The sequence below is a fragment of the Mytilus galloprovincialis genome, chromosome 10 (assembly GCF_965363235.1).
Source record: "Mytilus galloprovincialis chromosome 10, xbMytGall1.hap1.1, whole genome shotgun sequence".
Classification (NCBI taxonomy): domain Eukaryota; kingdom Metazoa; phylum Mollusca; class Bivalvia; order Mytilida; family Mytilidae; genus Mytilus; species Mytilus galloprovincialis.
This window is the reverse complement of record NC_134847.1, coordinates 70,938,818-70,957,704: the sequence shown is the minus strand read 5'-3', so window position 1 is coordinate 70,957,704 and position 18,887 is coordinate 70,938,818. Positions and strand designations below refer to the sequence as shown.

The 18,887-nt window shown below is 31.9% G+C and overlaps 1 protein-coding gene across 2 annotated transcripts in view; it reads right to left on the bottom strand.

Moving 5' to 3' along the window:
- Nucleotides 1-18,887, bottom strand: part of LOC143048286 (uncharacterized) — a 142,599-nt gene that overhangs the window by 72,688 nt on the left and 51,024 nt on the right. For both annotated transcript variants that reach the window (XM_076221873.1, XM_076221874.1), the window contains exon 14: nucleotides 12,255-12,421. In XM_076221873.1, the coding sequence (XP_076077988.1) occupies nucleotides 12,255-12,421 (167 nt within the window). The remainder of the gene's footprint in view (nucleotides 1-12,254; nucleotides 12,422-18,887) is intronic.

The window sequence follows — 18,887 nt, the reverse complement described above, 5'->3', positions numbered from 1 at the left end:
TCTGATTAACTTACACAATGTCCAAATCAAAATCTGATTAACTATAAATGAGGGCCAACTGATCTAATTTTACTTCATCCTTTATAAAAATAAATGGATAGATATTGAAAGTCTTGTAGCAAATATTACATGCATATTATTCATTTCATGTGGTATGAAAATGAATCCTACGTTGTACCTGGTTGACATGCTGAGCCAGATTTTCAGCATTTTAGTACCGAAGGTGTTCACTATCTGCAGGAAGACTTATAACACTACCTAGACACATGCTATTAACATCAACCAAACCAGTCTGTGTTCTTATTCCTCAATGCTGCAATGCTTAACAGAAAAGCTGCAACTGATATTTTTTAAGTTCTTCAGGTTTGATCTATTTAGTAAAAGAACCCATGGCTTAAATGTCAACGTATATTTGTTCCACCTTACAGAAGTTCCAGTGGAAACTTTGTTATAAACAATGTCATAATACCTGTACCTGATGGAACAAATATTCTATACTATTTATTCTGTTATGAACATCTACTGTAATACTTATTCCTGTGGAAATAATATTCCAGAATATTTTTTCCATTTGGAACTTATATTATGAAGGAACTTCTATTTTGTGACAGCTTGACCCCCACTTCCCCCAAGACATTTTTTTTTTAAATTCTGAAAGTTACAGCGTTAAATTAGATTTTTACATCGAACAACAACAGATATGATCATTGTGCACTTTTGTATATAGGCATCAAAGTTGCAAGCATAAATTCATCATAAACTTGAGGTTTTCTGTAACTTTCCTATTTGAAAGGCTTTAGATACAAACTTTACAACAAAGCTACAAGAGGAGAATGGTATTAGTCTTGAGCACAGCTTGAAAAACACAGCCTGCAAAGAGAATGCAGACTTTTGAAGACAAAGTGGCAATTTCAACTCTTGTGTTTTTGGGTTTATCTCACAATGCCTTTCATCCATATTCCTAGTAGTGGACACTCTATTTCTGTGGTTAGAGAGTTCAACACCCTATAGCCTTTAGTCCAGATGTAATAAACAGGATATGGAATGGTATTAATTTATCAAAATTTATTAGATCAATAACCCTAAAAAATCGAAAGTTCCTTGGGAAGTGGTTACGAAAAAATTTCAAAATTCATGAAGAAAAAAGGTAAATAACCTCTCAAGTGTTTGTTTACATTTGTAAAATATAAAAACAGAGGAAGAATGCTGACAGGACAACAACCTTTATGGAATAGTATAATCTTTAATTTTAATTTCTATAAATTTTCAACAGCACTCAAGACATAATGGCCACACAAACAGAAGTACAACCTGTTCCTAATCTTTTCATAGCCACTTGTTTTAATGGGGATTCAATAAAATATTTATTGTATATATCCTGTATTACTTAGGTGGTCATCATTAACATCTATTCTGTTTCATCATTCAATATAATGTAAACATTAAACATATCTTACTTTCATCTGTCAGTAAGATATATGTAAAACATAGCTCATTTTATGTTCTGTGGTGAAATACATACTAAATCAGAACTGTTTTGAAGATACAGGATTTCCAAACAGGAGGTTTTGTCCAATTTTTTAACCTGCTATTTATACAAGTCACGTGCAATGGAGAGACCCATACACTAACCCATACCCATCTTTTGAGAGGGAATATACAGGATTTCCTAACAGAAGGTTTTGCACTATTTTTTATCCAGTTATGTACTAGGTATACATTTGCAAGTCACAAGCTTATTAATGCATGGAGAGAGTGACCTGAGAGACCCATAATACCTACCTTTTATGAGGGAATATACAGGCTTTCCATACAGGAGTTTTTGACCCATTTTTTAACCAGTTATTTATACATTTGGAAGTGACAAGCTATGGAGAAATCCTAACCATAGATGTATACATCTATTCTTGTATGATTTCATTTAATGTTTCAGAGTTTAGTATGTTTGTTGTCCATTATCACTGAACTAGTACACATTTTTGTTTAGGGGCCAGTTGATTAGAACGCCTCCTGGCTCAGGATTTTCTTGCTGTGTTGAAGACTCATTGGTTGTCTCTTTGACACATTCCACATTTCCATTCTCAATTTTATCTATACCCATACCCACCTTTTGAGAGGTAATAGAACAAAAGCATACCATCCTAGATACTATATTTATTTTGAAATTAACCAAATGATTGGAGTCATTAAATCAGTTAGGTCAGCGAGACCGAGATAATGAAATATAAACAGGTAAATCCTAATGAAATACCAGGCAAAGAGGGAAGGGTTTTATTGATGTTGTGGTTTGGTTCAATCTACCACACATGTTTGCTGAATACTAAAATACACTATTTTCACTTAGAATATTTAAGAATGAATTTCATTTGTAGAATACTAGCCAGAACAAAACCTTTGATTGTATTGCAAAAAAATATTTCATACTGAATGTAACCAAAAGTTTGTGCGAAATGATATATATTGTATAAATAATTGGACTAGTACAAATACTTGAAGCACCAAATTAGTGACAAACAAAAAAAGAAGTGAAATATCATGGCCAATGAGATGACAATCTACAAAATTCAAATGAAGTGGATGTGAGCAATTAAAGGCAATAATACAGCCTTCAACAATGAAAAAAAGAAATATGTGAAGTTTATCAATACAGAAAACTAAACATCTAATTCATAACATAAGGACTTATGAATTATAAATATGACTGACATGAACCCACAACAACCACTAAACTATAGGGTCCTGACTCGTGACAGTGAAGCACATGAAGAAAAAATTTGTTTGAAACAGTTTTTCAAATTATTCAATACAACAAAAGGGTTACATGGCATGAATATCACACTACATGGAATATATATTGCACTAGAAAGCTCTTGCAATATATAAATAAGACACTTTATTCACCAATATTTATTCAATAATCTTTTATTCTTTAAGTGCTGTTAATTTCTTGAAAACTGGTAGAATATTTAGAATATTTAGAAGCACTTGTTAATACTGAACCATAAGATTCTCAATGAAAGATACCCCTAGCCCTACCAAAATAAATTCTAAGTATAACTTAATGTCTGGTATGAAACAATAATGGTTTATTTCCAATCTCATTAAAGAAATATGATACTTAATATCATAAAAAGGAAGTGTAAAAATGAGAGAAATTTGACAGAAATGAGAAGATTGTCCTGATTACATGAAAGGTCAGTACTGGTCAGTGAAGACCAGTGGTCACTAACAGGAAGTTTATAAACGCTAACTTACATTTATTGATTTCACATATGTAAGGAATAAAGTATTAATCAAATAGTTCCTGTGGAAAACTTGACTTAGTGATTTACAAAATTTGATTCTCATAGAATAAAGGACTATAACAACAGGGTGTTCATGTTACAATAAAGACAATAAAGCACTAGAATATTTGACAGGACTTAATAAAGAAAAGGAGCAGAGCTGATTTCATGTCAAAGTCCCAGGTGATACTTACACCTTTACTGCAAGAACAGAAGCAACAGTCAATAAAATATTATATAGAAAACTAGACTGAGCAACATGAACCCCACCAAAACTGTGGGTGATCTCAGGTACTCCGGAAGGGTCTGCAGATCCTGTTCAAAATGCTACATGTGATCTCAGGTGCTCAGGAAGGGTCTGCAGATCCTGTTCAAAATGCTACATGTGATCTCAGGTGCTCAGGAAGGGTCTGCAGATCCTGTTCAAAATGCTACATGTGATCTCAGGTGCTCAGGAAGGGTCTGCAGATCCTGTTCAAAATGCTACATGTGATCTCAGGTGCTCAGGAAGGGTCTGCAGATCCTGTTCAAAATGCTACACCCATTGTGTTACTCATGGTTAGATCAAATTTGGTAATGTCACATTTAAAGGAGTAGGGGAATGTGGCAATGACTGCTTTTATCAACAAGCAGCTCAGAATTCTCATTTAGTAGATGCTCATTTGAAAATAAACAACAATAAGTTAGACTCTTAAAAATTACAATTCTATAAATCATGTAATTATTCTGTGTGGTCAGTGTTTACTTGATATTTATCCCTCTCTAACATTACAAAATCCCAACAGAAAATATTATCATAGCTTAATATTATTTTCTGACCTATTAAGTGGTGATTTTTGTTTGAAGAATCCCTTTGTTTGCAGACAGTTTAAGTTTGTTTACATCTTCTTAACCTGAGAATAACCTTTAATATATTTGTACCGTTCTTGACTAAAAGGAAACCTGTTTTAATTTCACTGGAATTATAATTAATAAAGTATTTTCATGTGAAGTTGTAATTTTCCCATCATTGTGGAGAGGTTTTCACTCTGTTGATGATAATGTCTAAACTAACGAGTTTACATGGAAGGTGGTAATTAGATTGTGGTCAGTGTGGTAACTTGAGACCTATTTTCCTGTATTTAGGGAAGGGCAAGTGTGACCTGAAATACCCCTTGCATTCTTTCAAAACCAAAGGTAATGATTTCTTTGTCAAAAATCACATCTAAATTGATAGTAAGTTCATTCACCTTTACAATACACCAACTATTCAATGAAAACTTGTCCATTCTGTTGTAGTGTCCAACCCTTGATGATATCCTTTGTAGGAAATCATGTCTTAAATAGATAATAAGTACATTAAACCATACAATTTTAGGGGAAGATACAAGTACAGTTCTCAACCTTGTATATAACCATCTTATATTGACAAAAACCCATTGACACCCTGTTGAAGAAAATGTAAATATATAATCTCAAAAAAGCATAAAAAAGATTAAAAAATTTATTATTAAATTTAAATAAAATCAAACTTCATTATTTTGTGTGGTTAAGGTGCATGGCATTTATTAACTTTACATAAACAGAAAAGATATCCATCAATCAGACATTTATATACCTATTTACAGCAATGAAAAACGAATACACAAAACTGCTTTTAACTGATTTTTTCCTAAACCAAATATACATTTTCTATTCAAAATTTAATTTTGACGACATGAAAAGAAATATAGAATTTAAAATTTTGAAATGGACAAATTAAATTTCAATTGAAGCAATTTTTCATCCAATTTCAACTGAACTGAAGATTTCTTTTTGATCTATACTGCATACATTTCTTAGTACAATGGAGGTGAAAGGACTGAAAAGGTATCTCAACGTCACTTTCTCTCAGCAAATTCTATGGCATTTCCAAAGTCTTTACAAAATAAAAATGATATACATCTTATACCTTTACAAATTAAATGAACTTTTACATTTTTTTGAAAATAACATGGACTATAAAAACTGCAAGACAGCAGTTTTAGGACTAATTAGAACACTTTTTCTCACATCAAAAGCAAATGTTTTATCAATTTCATGTATGTATAACAGCCAAAGATGAAGGCAAATTACTTTACACGCATATAGTTTATCCAAATATGCTAATTTATTAAAAATAAAATAAAAAATACTTGAAATGAAAAATACTGTTTTCATAAGAATTGCACTAGTGCAAGTTGCAACAAGAATGCACACGCTGAAATGTCTCGCCTTCTATACTAATTATTGATATTATGTTGATAGTCCTAAGTATAAAGCTAAGCTTTAATACAACTGTCACATAAACTTAACATTAACCAAGATAACTAAACAAAGACCAATGAACCTCGAAAATGAGGTCAAGGTCAGATGAACCATGCCAGGCAGACATGTACAGCTAACAATGCTTCTATACAACATATATAGTTGACCTATTACTTATAGTTTAAGAAAAATAGACCAAAACACAAAAACTTAACACTGTGCAATGAACCGTGAAAATGAGGTCACGGTCAAATAAAACCTGCGCGACTGACATAAAGATCATAAAATATTTCCATACACCAAATATAGATGACCTATGGCATAAAGTATTAGATAAAAAGATCAAAACTCAAAAACTTAACTTTGACCACTGAACCATGAAAATGAGGTCAAGGTCACATGACATCTGCCCGCTAGATAGGTACACCTTACAATCATTCCATACAACAAATATAGTAGACCTATTGCATATAGTATGAGAAAAACAGACCAAAACACAAAAATTTAACTATAACCACTGAACCATGAAAATGAGGTCAAGGTCAGATGACACCTGCCAGTTGGATATGTACACCTTACAGTCCTTCCATACACCGAATATACTAGCCCTATTGCTTGTAGTATCTGAGATATGGACTTGACCACCAAAACTTAACCTTGTTCACTGATGCATGAAATGAGGTCGAGGTCAAGTTAAAACTGTCTGACAGACATGAGGACCTTGCAAGGTACGCATATATCAAATATAGTTATCCTATTACTTATAATAAGAGAGAATTCAACATTACAAAAAATCTGAACTTTTTTTCAAGTGGTCACTGAACCATGAAAATAAGGTCAAGGACATTGAACATGTGACTGACGGAAACTTCGTAACATGAGGTATCTATATACAAAGTATGAAGCATCCAGGTCTTCCACCTTCTAAAATATAAAGCTTTTAAGAAGTTAGCTAACACCGCCGCCGCCGCCGGATCACTATCCCTATGTCGAGCTTTCTGCAACAAAAGTTGCAGGCTCGACAATAACCAGGTCACCAACCCTATATTTAGTATCTTTTTCAGTAACTTCTCTTAATGTACATTTAGACAATTTTCATTTCAATCATACTGCATTAAACAAACATTTACATCAGGTAAATTTCATCGGACTTTCTGCTAATTCAAAAACAAAAAGCTCATTCATTTTCTATTGCATAATTTTTATTAACAAATAAAGGTAGCTATAATGTTTGTCAAATTTCATTTTTCTCTCCACCAGTGAAATATCTGAAAGACCTGGTATAAGGGAGGTAATTCATATTGACTAAACAGATTAATCTCACTTAAGGACAGTGTCGCCACAACTACTTGACATGTCAAATGTTCAAACATAAGAAATTGCTGAATGGACTGAATATATTTCCTGGATCAGATGGACTTACGTGTGGCCCAGATATGAACTGTTTGGGTCATGCCACTAATCTACTACACTATTTCTACGTAATACACTTGTTTTAGATTTAGCATTCAGAGTAAATGTTTAACATTAGTGGTTTCTTTCAGTTTTATAAAAAGAACTCATATCTAGGGGGAATTGATATATTATCTACAGAGGAAAAACTTAATGCCTTATTGTATCAAGATTTTCTATAACCATGTAAAAACAATTGGGGTCTGATTGTGGGGCTAAAAATTAGAAAAAAGAATAGAAAGCAACAGAAACAAATTCCCATCATATAAAACATAATATTATTATTAAAGAAATTTTCTGGCAAAATATGAAATGTATTGCCACTTCAATTACTATAATTCCAAAAATACTAGTAAAAATATTAAGGTATTGCAAGATATTTCTTTTACATCACTTAGTTACGAACTACAAACATTCCTTCAATATTTATGGAAAAGAAATAAAGAATGTCCAAGTTTGGGGAGAGTTGAGAGCTCACATACATGTTTAGCTCTGTCATGATTTTTTATATGTTTATCCCAAGTCAGGAGCCTGTAGTTCAATGGTTGTTATTGGTTAATGTCTGTCATATTTGTTTTTCTTATATTGTTTTGTTTTTAATTTGTCTTTAGTCTACTCAATATTTCATATCAGGGCCTTTTATAGCTGACTATATGGTATGGGTTTTTCTCATTGTTAAAGATCTTATGGTGGCCTATACTTTATAAGTTACTACCACATCATTTATACTTTGGTGGATACTTGCCTCATTTGCAATCATACCACATCTGCTTAAATATATATCAGAAACCATTAGCTGATGTTAAACAGACAACACTACCATGGCTAAAGAGAATAAACAGCTGCGCCATGAGCGCATGATACGCCCGACGTCTTGTGTGGAAGTTTAATGCAATAATCATAAATAGTTTCTGAGAAAGTTTTAAGCAATAACCATATATTGCTTTTGAGACACGGCGGGACATGTGAAACCCCCAACCCTGTTTTTTTTTTTTTACAAAAAACTAAATATCACTACAATAAAATTTTGAATCAAAACCAAAAAGTATACAGATCTTTAGGTTAATATAACAAAGAAGTGTGTAAAGTTTTAAGCAATAATCATAAATTATTTTTGAGATACGGCGCGACATGTAAAAAAACCCTCCCCTGTTTAACAAAATACTCAATAACTCCAAAATAAAGTTTTGAATCATCAACAAAAAGTATGCAGATCTTTAGATTAATATAACAAAGAAGTGTGTAAAGTTTTAAGCAATAATCATAAATTGTTTTTGAGATCGGCACAACATGTAAAAAAAACCCTCCCCCTTTTTTACAAAATACTCAATAACTCAAAAATGAAATTTTGAATCATCACCAAAAAGTATACAGATCTTTAGATTAATATAACAAAGACATGTGTAAAGTTTTAAGCAATAATCATAAATCGTTTATGAGATATGGTGCGACATGTAAAAAAACCCTCCCCCTTTTATACAAAATACTCAATAACTCAAAAATTTGTAAGGGTTCCGCGGAACCCAGTGTCTCGCCTACTTTTGCTGTTAATCGCAGACTCAACAAAATGAGGAAAAACATCAATAAAAATTTCCCTCTCGATACTGTCTTTTGATTGAAAGAAGCTTCCAAGTTTGGTAAAAAATCCAGGATAGTTTATGAATCTAATAAATGTTGTATAAACTTTAACTGCAGACTGTATGTAATGTTAACTGGAAGTCCATTGATAAGTAAAATACGGAAAAAGCGAATTTTTTTTTTACAAAATTTACTTCTGAATAATATCTTATGATCAGAAACAAGCTTCTGTCTAAGTTTGGTAGAAATCCAGGATAGTTTAAGAACATTATAAAAATTTTAAAAACTTAAACCACAGAGTGAATGTTTTGTTTCTGGCAAAAAAACTAAGTCCATTTATAAGTAAATATACGGAAAAGTGGAAATTTATTTTTACAAAATTTTCTTCTTGATACTATCTTATGATTATAAACAAGCTTCTGTCCAAGTTTGGTACAAATCAAGGATAGTTTATGAAAGTTATTAAAATTTTAAAAACTTTAACCACAGAGTGAATGTAATGTTTCCTCGCAGAAAAACTAAGTCCATTTATAAGTAAAATACCGAAAAGTGGAAATTTATTTTTACAAAATATTCTTCTTGATACTATCTTATGATCATAAACAAGCTTCTGTCCAAGTTTGGTACAAATCAAGGATAGTTTATGAAAGTTATTAAAATTTTTAAAACTTTAACCACAGAGTGAATGTAATGTTTCCTCGCAGAAAAACAAAGTCCATTTATAAGTAAAATACGGAAAAAATGGAATTTTATTTTTACAAAATTTACTCCTGGATACTTTCTTATGATCATAAACAAGCTTCTGTCCAAGTTTGGTAGAAATTCAGTATGGTTTAAGAAAGTTATTAAAATTTCAAAAACTTTAACCACAGAGTGAATATTTGTGGACGCCGCCGACGACGACGCCGACGACGACGGAATGTAGGATCGCTTAGTCTCGCTTTTTCGACTAAGTCGAAGGCTCGACAAAAATGAAATTTTGAATCATCACCAAAAAGTATACAGATATTAAGATTAATATAACTAAGAAATGTTTAAAGTTTTAAGCCATAATCAACAATCGTTTTTGAGATACAGTGCGACATGTGAAAAAAACACACCCCTGTTTTAGTTACAAAGTGCCGTAACTTAAAAAGTTTAAATCTTATTTGCACCAAAAAGTATACAGATCAATTGACCATCATAAGAAACAACTATATTAAGTTTCATGAAATTTGGATAAGTCGTTCTCAAGTTACGGTGCGACATGTTTACACCGGACAGACAGACGGACGGACAGACGGACTGACGGACACCGGACATTTGTATACCATAACACGTCCCGTCAAAATTTTGACGGGCGTATAAAAACTAGGAATAGACCAAATGCAGTCCACAAAACGCCAAAAAAATTTTGAAACATCAGAAAATGTTAGAATCAAATTCATCCTCAACTATGATAACAAAACAGATGAATTTTAATATACTCACCATAAAAAAGCTGGTCACAAGGTCAATAATTTGTGTCAAGGAAACATAAAGTTTTTGTTTACTTTTATATTATTACCATTACATTTTTCATCAATTAATCTATTTGCTATTTGCGTTTATACTTGTACTTTTAATCATGAATGTCGGTTAGACATTTTAATATTTTCTTCTATTCTCAACTTTATATAAAACAGATTTTTTTATTAGGCTTCTTTATCTATAGTAGGCCTTATTCTGCAATTTTTTTCATTAAAATTGATATCTATTTATGTCTATTTAAAAGATGAGAAAACAGGTAGCTAAAAATCCATTACATCATAATCAATTCTGTTAAACATCATGTATAAGGTCCTTCAACATGAACAATGTAGGTTGAAATTATCATAAGTCAAAGTATAAATAAGTTGCCAAGACAATGTTGTATGAGCAAAAGAAGAAATAGATGGTATTGTGAGCAAAAGTCAACTAAACACCTCAGATATTTTGAGTAAAACAGAATTTGAGATGTACAATGTGGTGAGAATGCTTCAGTAGGTTCTGATTTTGGATAAGAAAGAGTTGTGGATACAAAATTGGTACCTCCCCAAAATAACTTTGGTTTAAAAACACCAACAGGAGGTGAACAATGATGTCACATGTAGATGATCAAAAAGAAATGAGTTGATTCTTGAGATCATTCTGATGAGGAGTTTAGAAGGAGAAGTGGACACAGATATGTACTGTAGTGTTCAGATATGTTAAATGCCTAGGTTAGCCAAAGTAAATCTGCAAAAAAAACATTATGATGAAGAAATGAAATAAGAGCTAGAAAAGTTCACCATGCAACTTAAAGATTCTGTGAAAGATTCACAAAATCCTGCCAAGTAGTTCCGGATATGAAGATGGGACGGAAAAATGAACAGAAAGATGGACAAGGAATGGACTCTGTCACTATATTTACCGCCTGCTACAGTATATTAGGGGTATAAAAGCAGGCTGTTTACATGAATATCTTGTGATTATCCTACATCGTATAATATATATACTACTAATATGTGAAAACTGTTGTTTCTTAAATATTTGTGTTTGTGACTATGTATACTGTATTGTTTATTATATTTGTAAAAGAATAATATTACAATGATATTATTTTATGCTCCTTGTGAGCCCATTTTATGGAAATAAAGCATCTTCTTCTTCTTCTATAATAAACACTTTATATGGATCAACAAAACTTTATAAGTAATACATCACAGTTACGTCATTACTTACATCATAATGACATCAAGTAGATTTATATCAAGTGTACTATCCTGTTCAAAGTTTCTACTGTAATAAACTCTGTATCAACAAATTTCGATTCTGTTTATTTTTAAATGAAAACATTTTTTTATTTTTTATTTTCTACATCTAAATTCTAATACAAAGCTAGTTTTGAAGGCATCAAATATGTATACATATCTAGATTTTGTTACTTTCTGTAGTACTTTGCACACAACTACACATTAACAGCATACAAGTCTTAAGTACTTCTGCACAATCTTTGTTTTCACTTTTATTTTTGAGAACACTGATCTTTCTCAGTTATCTATGGATGACCTGACCAGAGGCTTAGAAATTTCATCATTTATATACATTGCAGCAACAATTTAATATCTCTATATAAAGACAATGAACTACTCCAAAACTATGATCAGTTTTATAACCCTACTTTTCAATCATGTTTTAGGCCACCAATTTATCGTACAATACTGTAAACCTACTCATTTTTGGAGAGCAGAAAAAAAGCAATAACTAATGCACATTTATAAAAGTTTGGACTACCATTTTCTGAACTACAATATTTTTTCAAAAAGAGAAAATAAATTGCCTTAAACTCGTCAAAAAACAGTGAAAAACGAAATTAAGTGTTGGTAAAATAAGTTGGTTAACATAAATAAAGACCCATTGGTGGCCTTCGGCTGTTGTCTGCTCCTTGGTCGGGTTGTTGTTTCTTTCAATTCTCAATTTTACTGTTCATATAATCTGAATGCTCTTATAACTCGAATGGTTAAAAGAAGACTTAACATACCTATATTCACAGTGAGGACATTTGTAAGGTTTTTCAGTAGACTTAACATACCTATATTCACAGTGAGGACATTTGTAAGGTTTTTCAGTAGACTTATAACATACCTATATTCACAGTGAGGACATTTGTAAGGTTTTTCAGTAGACTTAACATACCTATATTCACAGTGAGGACATTTATATGGTTTTTCAGCTTCATGTATTCTGAGATGACGTTTAAGATGTGCCTTCCTTGTGAACTTTTTATAACATATTGTACACTCAAACAACACATCAGCAGGCATGTGAACCATCTTTATGTGCATCTTTAAAATGTATTGATCCTGAAATCATAAAAGACAATACATAAAATAATAAATTGATTAAAGGTACATTTCAGTATGTACAATCATGAAAATGTGGCTGTATGAAAAACATACTCCGTTTGTAGTTTTAAGTAAGAATGGTGTGTAAAAGGACTAAACACAAATACAAAGTGTCAATTAAAATTCCAGTAAATTAGTCAACAACAAGAATGTGTCCATAGTACATGGATGCCCCCCTTGCACTATCATTTTTCTTTGTTCATTAGACCATGAAATTGGGGTAAAAACTCTAATTTGGCATTTAAATTAAAAAGATCATTACATAGGGAACATGTGTACTAACGTTCAAGTTAATTAGACTTCAACTTCATCAAAAACTACCTTAATCAAAAACTTTAACCTGAAGTGGGACAGACAGACAGATAAACAGATAGACGAGCGAAAGGATGGACAAACAAACGAACAGACGCACAGACCGAAAAAACATAATGCCCATAAATGGGTTATAAAAAAACTCAATTGAAGATCAACCTGACCTACTAATGCTTGGAGCTAGTACAAATAGAGAATGTTTCATTCCCGTGAGTTCTACTCTTGTTTCTCACTTTGTTAGTTTGTAAATGAATCTTATAGTGTATCCCAAGCACAACATTAATAATCCATGACCTCATCACATTAACTATTTAAAACAAGATGATCATGCTTTAACAGAAGCCAAGTATATACTACAAATACTTTACAAAACAAATTTCACTATTGAGTAATGATACCTTTGTTACGATTCATTGCTAAAGGTTGCAACAGAGCACACCTTTATGGCCAGGTAAGAGATTGTATAATTAGTTACATAGAGGTGGTATAATTCACCAGAAACCTTTGGAATTCTCGTAATTACAGCACTGTATTACCTTAAAATCTCTGTACTAGTCACCTAAATGCATTGTACATACACATTTTAAACCAAAACGTATATTATACACAAATGCAAAGACAGGAAACCTTCTTTTACAAAAATTCCTAAAGGTTGACTGGTTATCTATAAAGGGTTACCCCCAGGACAATCCAGTACTAAGACCCATCATGAGGAGATTTCCATTTAGCAGTATAAGTTTACACTTCAGGTTGGGATGTTTAAGTTGGTGGGAAAAGAGTGCCATACTCTGCAAATTATAATAAAATCCTTGTTACAACTACTGAACAGGTCCTGTTAATTTTAGGAAAAATTTAGGGGCCCTTTCCAACATACACTTTTTCTAGTGGCAGTTATAATTTCCCTGCCCTTTATCCTCATCAAAGGGCAACCCTCTTGCAGAGCCTACCTACTTCTTTTAATTTGTTTAATTTGTTTTGTCCAGGATACACATGAAATAACTAGATATCATTGAGATGGGAGCCATCTCTGTGGGCCCCGCTGTCAATAACGTGGGGTAAATAAGTTGTATGGATAATCTGATATGAAGCATTATTTGAAGTTATTACATAGTCTCATGTGTGATTTTGATCTAAGATTTTAAGTTAAAACTGATAAATATTCTCATCTTACTTTCATAGTATAATAGTGATATGACTGCATGATGTGAACTCATTGTTTACTACTCTAAGGTGACTTCTGGATATATGGATTGATGTTTGAACAATATGTTTAAAGGTGCTGCCCAATTGATATTTGTCACATATTTTTAGAATTATGCCTTCAATATATTATGACCCACCAAGTATAAAGTATGAAATATTAATGGTTCTCGAGAGGTAGAGCGGACACAATTTGTTAAGAACATCGAACGGATGGACAGACCGACAGACTGATCTTAGACCTAGGATGCATACATTATAACACATTCTCTTGTGTTGGTTAATATATATGTTAAGTTGAAAATGTTTGTCAGGTATAAAGTATGAAATAATAACAGCTGTCCTCTCAAAATATAATGTGGATCAAATTTGTTAGCGATGGACAGACCAACAGACAGACAGACCTTTGACCTAGGAAGTGGTACATACTTCATGACACACCCTCTGGTGTTGGTTAAAATGGATGTCAAGTATAATATTTGAAATCATAACGGTTCTCAAGATATAGAGCGGACACAATCTTCTCCACAGGACACAGGGTTGTCAACTGAAACCAAAGTTTTTTTGACGTTGACCTTTGACCTAGGAAGTTGTACATACATCATGACACGCCCTCTGGTGGTGGTTAAAATGTATGACAAGTATATACTTTGAAATCATAACGATTATCTAGATATGGAGCGGACACGATCTTCACCACAGGACACAGGATTGTCAACTCGAAACCAAAGTTTTTGACCTTGACCTTTGACCTAGGAAGTTGTACATACATCATGACACACCCTCTGGTGGTTGTTAAAATGGATGTCAAGTATAAACTTTGAAATCATAATGGTTATCTAGATATGGAGCGGACACGATCTTCACCACAGGACATGGGGTTGTCAACTGAAACCAAAGTTTTTGACCTTGACCTTTGACCTAGGAAGTTGTACATACAACATGACACACCCTCTGGTGTTGGTTAATAATCATGTTAAGTATTAAGTATGAAATCATAACGGTTCTCTAGATATGGAGCGGACACGAAAGTGTTACGGACGGACAGACGGACGGACGGACGGACAGACGGACGGACGGACAGACTGATCACTATAGGGCGACCCGCCGTCGGCGGGGCCCTAATTACAACTAAGCTATAGAAAAATCAATCAATCCTAATTAAAAGAAAGGTTTCACCAACAGTGAATTGACAAAAAGCATTTTATGAATTGCATATCATTCCTATAATGATTTTTTGAATTCTTGTATATTATAAAAAAAAATGTCATTATATTTGGAAATATGTCACAGAAAATGTATGAACCACAATTGATCTATCTCCATGAAAATTTACCAACCACTCCTTGACAAAGCTTTTATTTCTTTTATACTGTTGTCAAAGACCATTATACAGTGATCACAAACTAATGAAGGTTTTTCTTACAACAAGAAAAATCTAAACAAAGGAAATTCTGTTTGATCTGCATACAATGTTACAAAAAACAGTGAAAAAAACTGCTACCACAGGACAACCTTCTGAGGCAAATAGAAATACTGATTGCAGAAAATTCTATCACAATATATAAGAGGATATATGAAATCAGTTTAATTTTCATTCTGATAATTGAAAATCATATAAAAATATTTTGTTTCCTAAAACAAACAAGATATTTCCCCCTTAAATTTGAGAAAAACTTGAGACTAGTCTTTCATGGACTATCTTTTACTCAGAAGTAGTCCAAGGTCATACAGGCAACAGAAAATAGAGACCATCATTCAAGGAAGAAAAATCCCAAATGAACATTGAAAACCACATTCATATTTAAGTAGGAACCAATTCAAGATCATACTTCAAGTCTTCAAGTGATATAACTGTTTTAATAAAAAAAAAAAAAAAGGTTTAAGTTGATTTATGTTACGGTTTTGAATGTCCAGGGTTAACTTCCCCTTAGGGAAACAGTTTTATTGTGAAGTGTTTCCTAGACCTAGACCAGAAACAACAATTTTTTAAAGTTATATTTGAACTAACAATTGATAGGAATATCCCTTTTTTCTATATTTATACCAAAATTTATGACAAACGCGATGATTTTAATTGTCCTATAGTCAACTTTCCATTTCTGTGTAGTAACATCCCAGCAGCACCAGCATATGGAGTATATGTGTCTCAATTGATACGTTACTCTAGAACTAGCTCAAAGTACGTTGATTTTGTTGAACGAGGAATACTGCTTTCTCAAAAGTTGCTAAGACAGGGCTATGAATCAATTAAATTAAGGTCATCACTCAAGAAATTTTACGGTCGCCATCATGAGCTGATTGGCCATTATGACAAAAGTGTGTCAGAAATCCTATCTGATATTCTTCCTCAGTCATAATAACCTTCCATTATTACCGAACTGAACTAAGAAATAGCATGACAGGTGCCGTATACGGTGCAGGAAATGCTTACCCTTCAGGAGCACCTGATTTCACTCCCGGTTTTTAGTGGAGATCGTGTTGTTTCTTATTCATTATTTATAAGTGTTGATGTAAATGACCTTTGTTTTTTTTAGTCTTTGTTTACTCCTTGGTTTTGATTGTTATTGTCTTATTTCTATATGTTTGTTTTATGTTTATTTAAGGAAATTGAAAGTATAATTTTGAAACCATTTTTTCCAATGTAAAATCTATTTCAAGTTATAGTAACATTGAATTTTGACCCCAAAATCATTAGGCTTCATTCCCTTTCTTATATCTTCCATCAGCATATCTTTTAATCTGTAAAGCAAGGGTTTCTAGATTTTTTTTGGTTAAATTAGCATTTTTTTTAAAAGAAATCTCTTTTGTTAGTATTAAAGTGACCTTGAACGTTGACCTATATACTCAAAAGTAAATAGATATCCACAATTTCCATAATCACCAATCAGTATAAGTCATTTTGATAAAAACATAAAATAAACAGATTTTAAACTAAAAGCATTTGTTAGACCATGGATGGTTGAACAAAGCAATGAGTGTATGCCTACTATTTTATTTTATTTTTTGGAGTGGGGGAGAATAGTTACTTGAAACATAGACTAGACCTTAATCTAGATGAGGCTGACATAATCTGAAATTGTTTGGTCTTGCCTTCCATATTTTCATCACAGGTAAGACAAATGTCTTATTTAGGAGTCCAATATCAAACAAAGATTCAAAACAATCCGCTGATGTCAAATATTGATATTTTGAATTGTATGGCGACACATAAGAGACATAATTATGAAGAATTGAGTACATGTATAGTACATGGTGGTTATGAGAGTACTATTCTGTTACAAGGACCAATGTACAGCAGCAATGGTTTACATGTCAAATCAGCATTAATTAATAACGTCGCTGTATAATAAGTCCTTGGTTAATACTTTTATATCCTGGACTATTTCCTACTACATTAACAATGATTAAGTGCCTTCTTCCAACAACATTTATGTTATTGTTGTTTATATCTTATTTATAGGTCAATGTTAATCAAAATCCAGGAAAATACCCTGACATAGATTTCAAAGACATATCTTTGTCACTTGTTGCTTCAAATAAGTAAATATATTTCATTTTTAGGCCTTTTTATGACTTGAAAATCAGTACATAACATCATAAACTGCCCTTTTAAAACTCTTGCCTTCATTTGATCCCCAATATTAAAAGCTCCTTGACCCAAAATAAAAAGTGCTCCAAATGATTAAAAGACATGGTATTTTAGTAAAAATTTACAAAACTGTATGGATTTCAACCACATTTAGACATAGGAAACGAAACATAGGGTGCAAGATTTCATTTAACTCAACATTCAAGTCAAATATGTTACTTGTAACTGTGGATTCATTATTATTTGTTGGATATCAATTTTCATGGGTTTTGCCGGTACTGTGAACCACAAATTCAAATGTTCAACAAATAACCTGTTTTCAGTAGGCTTTCTATACAAATATCAACCAGGAAATAAAATAGCCAGTCAAAAGTTTTCACCAATCCACTAAAATTGATACCCATGAAAATAAATGAATCCACAGTATTAAAAACTGAAAATTTGAAGATCTTTTTTGTTATCTAAATGTATGAGCTGTTATTTCTGGTCAAAATAAACAATGAAAATTGAACCTGTTCTCATTAAATTTCTTGGAAACCAAAATTTGTGAAGTCTGAAAAATGTAAGCTAATTGGTTGATTTTCAACAAAGAGACCTATTACCTATTTAGTAATTGTTTTAGCTAAGATTCATTGTTCTATTGGCCAAAAATTATTTTTTTGAAATTTTGACAAGAAAATGTGGCTGTTTTGGGGCTTTATTCAACCCACTTCTTTTATTGTCCAAGATAAGCAATGTATATCCTAAAATTTGTCATCTTAATGCAAATCTAATTGGCATAATTTGAACATATAAAATATCTTTTAACAAGCACAAACCAATATACATATGGTTTTATTATTCAAACTACCAAATCATATATTACTCTGATTTATATTTATGCAGTTTAGTTTCTAAAACCCAGTGTAAAACTATAAAATGTTAATAATATATAAAAGTGGATGGTCAACAAAAATAAAATTTCTAAAACCCAGTGTATAACTATAAAATGTTATAAATATATAAAAGTGGATGGTCAACAAAAATTGTAGACAATAAAAATGTGAAATTAGAAGTAAATTAATACCAAAGTCACCTTTCAAAATGAAATATATACATGTAGATAAAAGTACAAAGATTAATCTTTCATCTCATTCAATTTTGAATATTGATACATCATAATGAAAGAAAACACATGGCATAAAATTACCAATTATGTGATCAAGGGTCCTACACATCCAATTGGTATGACAGCTTTGTAACAGATTTTCAATTAATTGATAGATTTTATCCTACATGAATTGAAAAGTCAAATTAAGTTGTGACATTACAATTGTAACT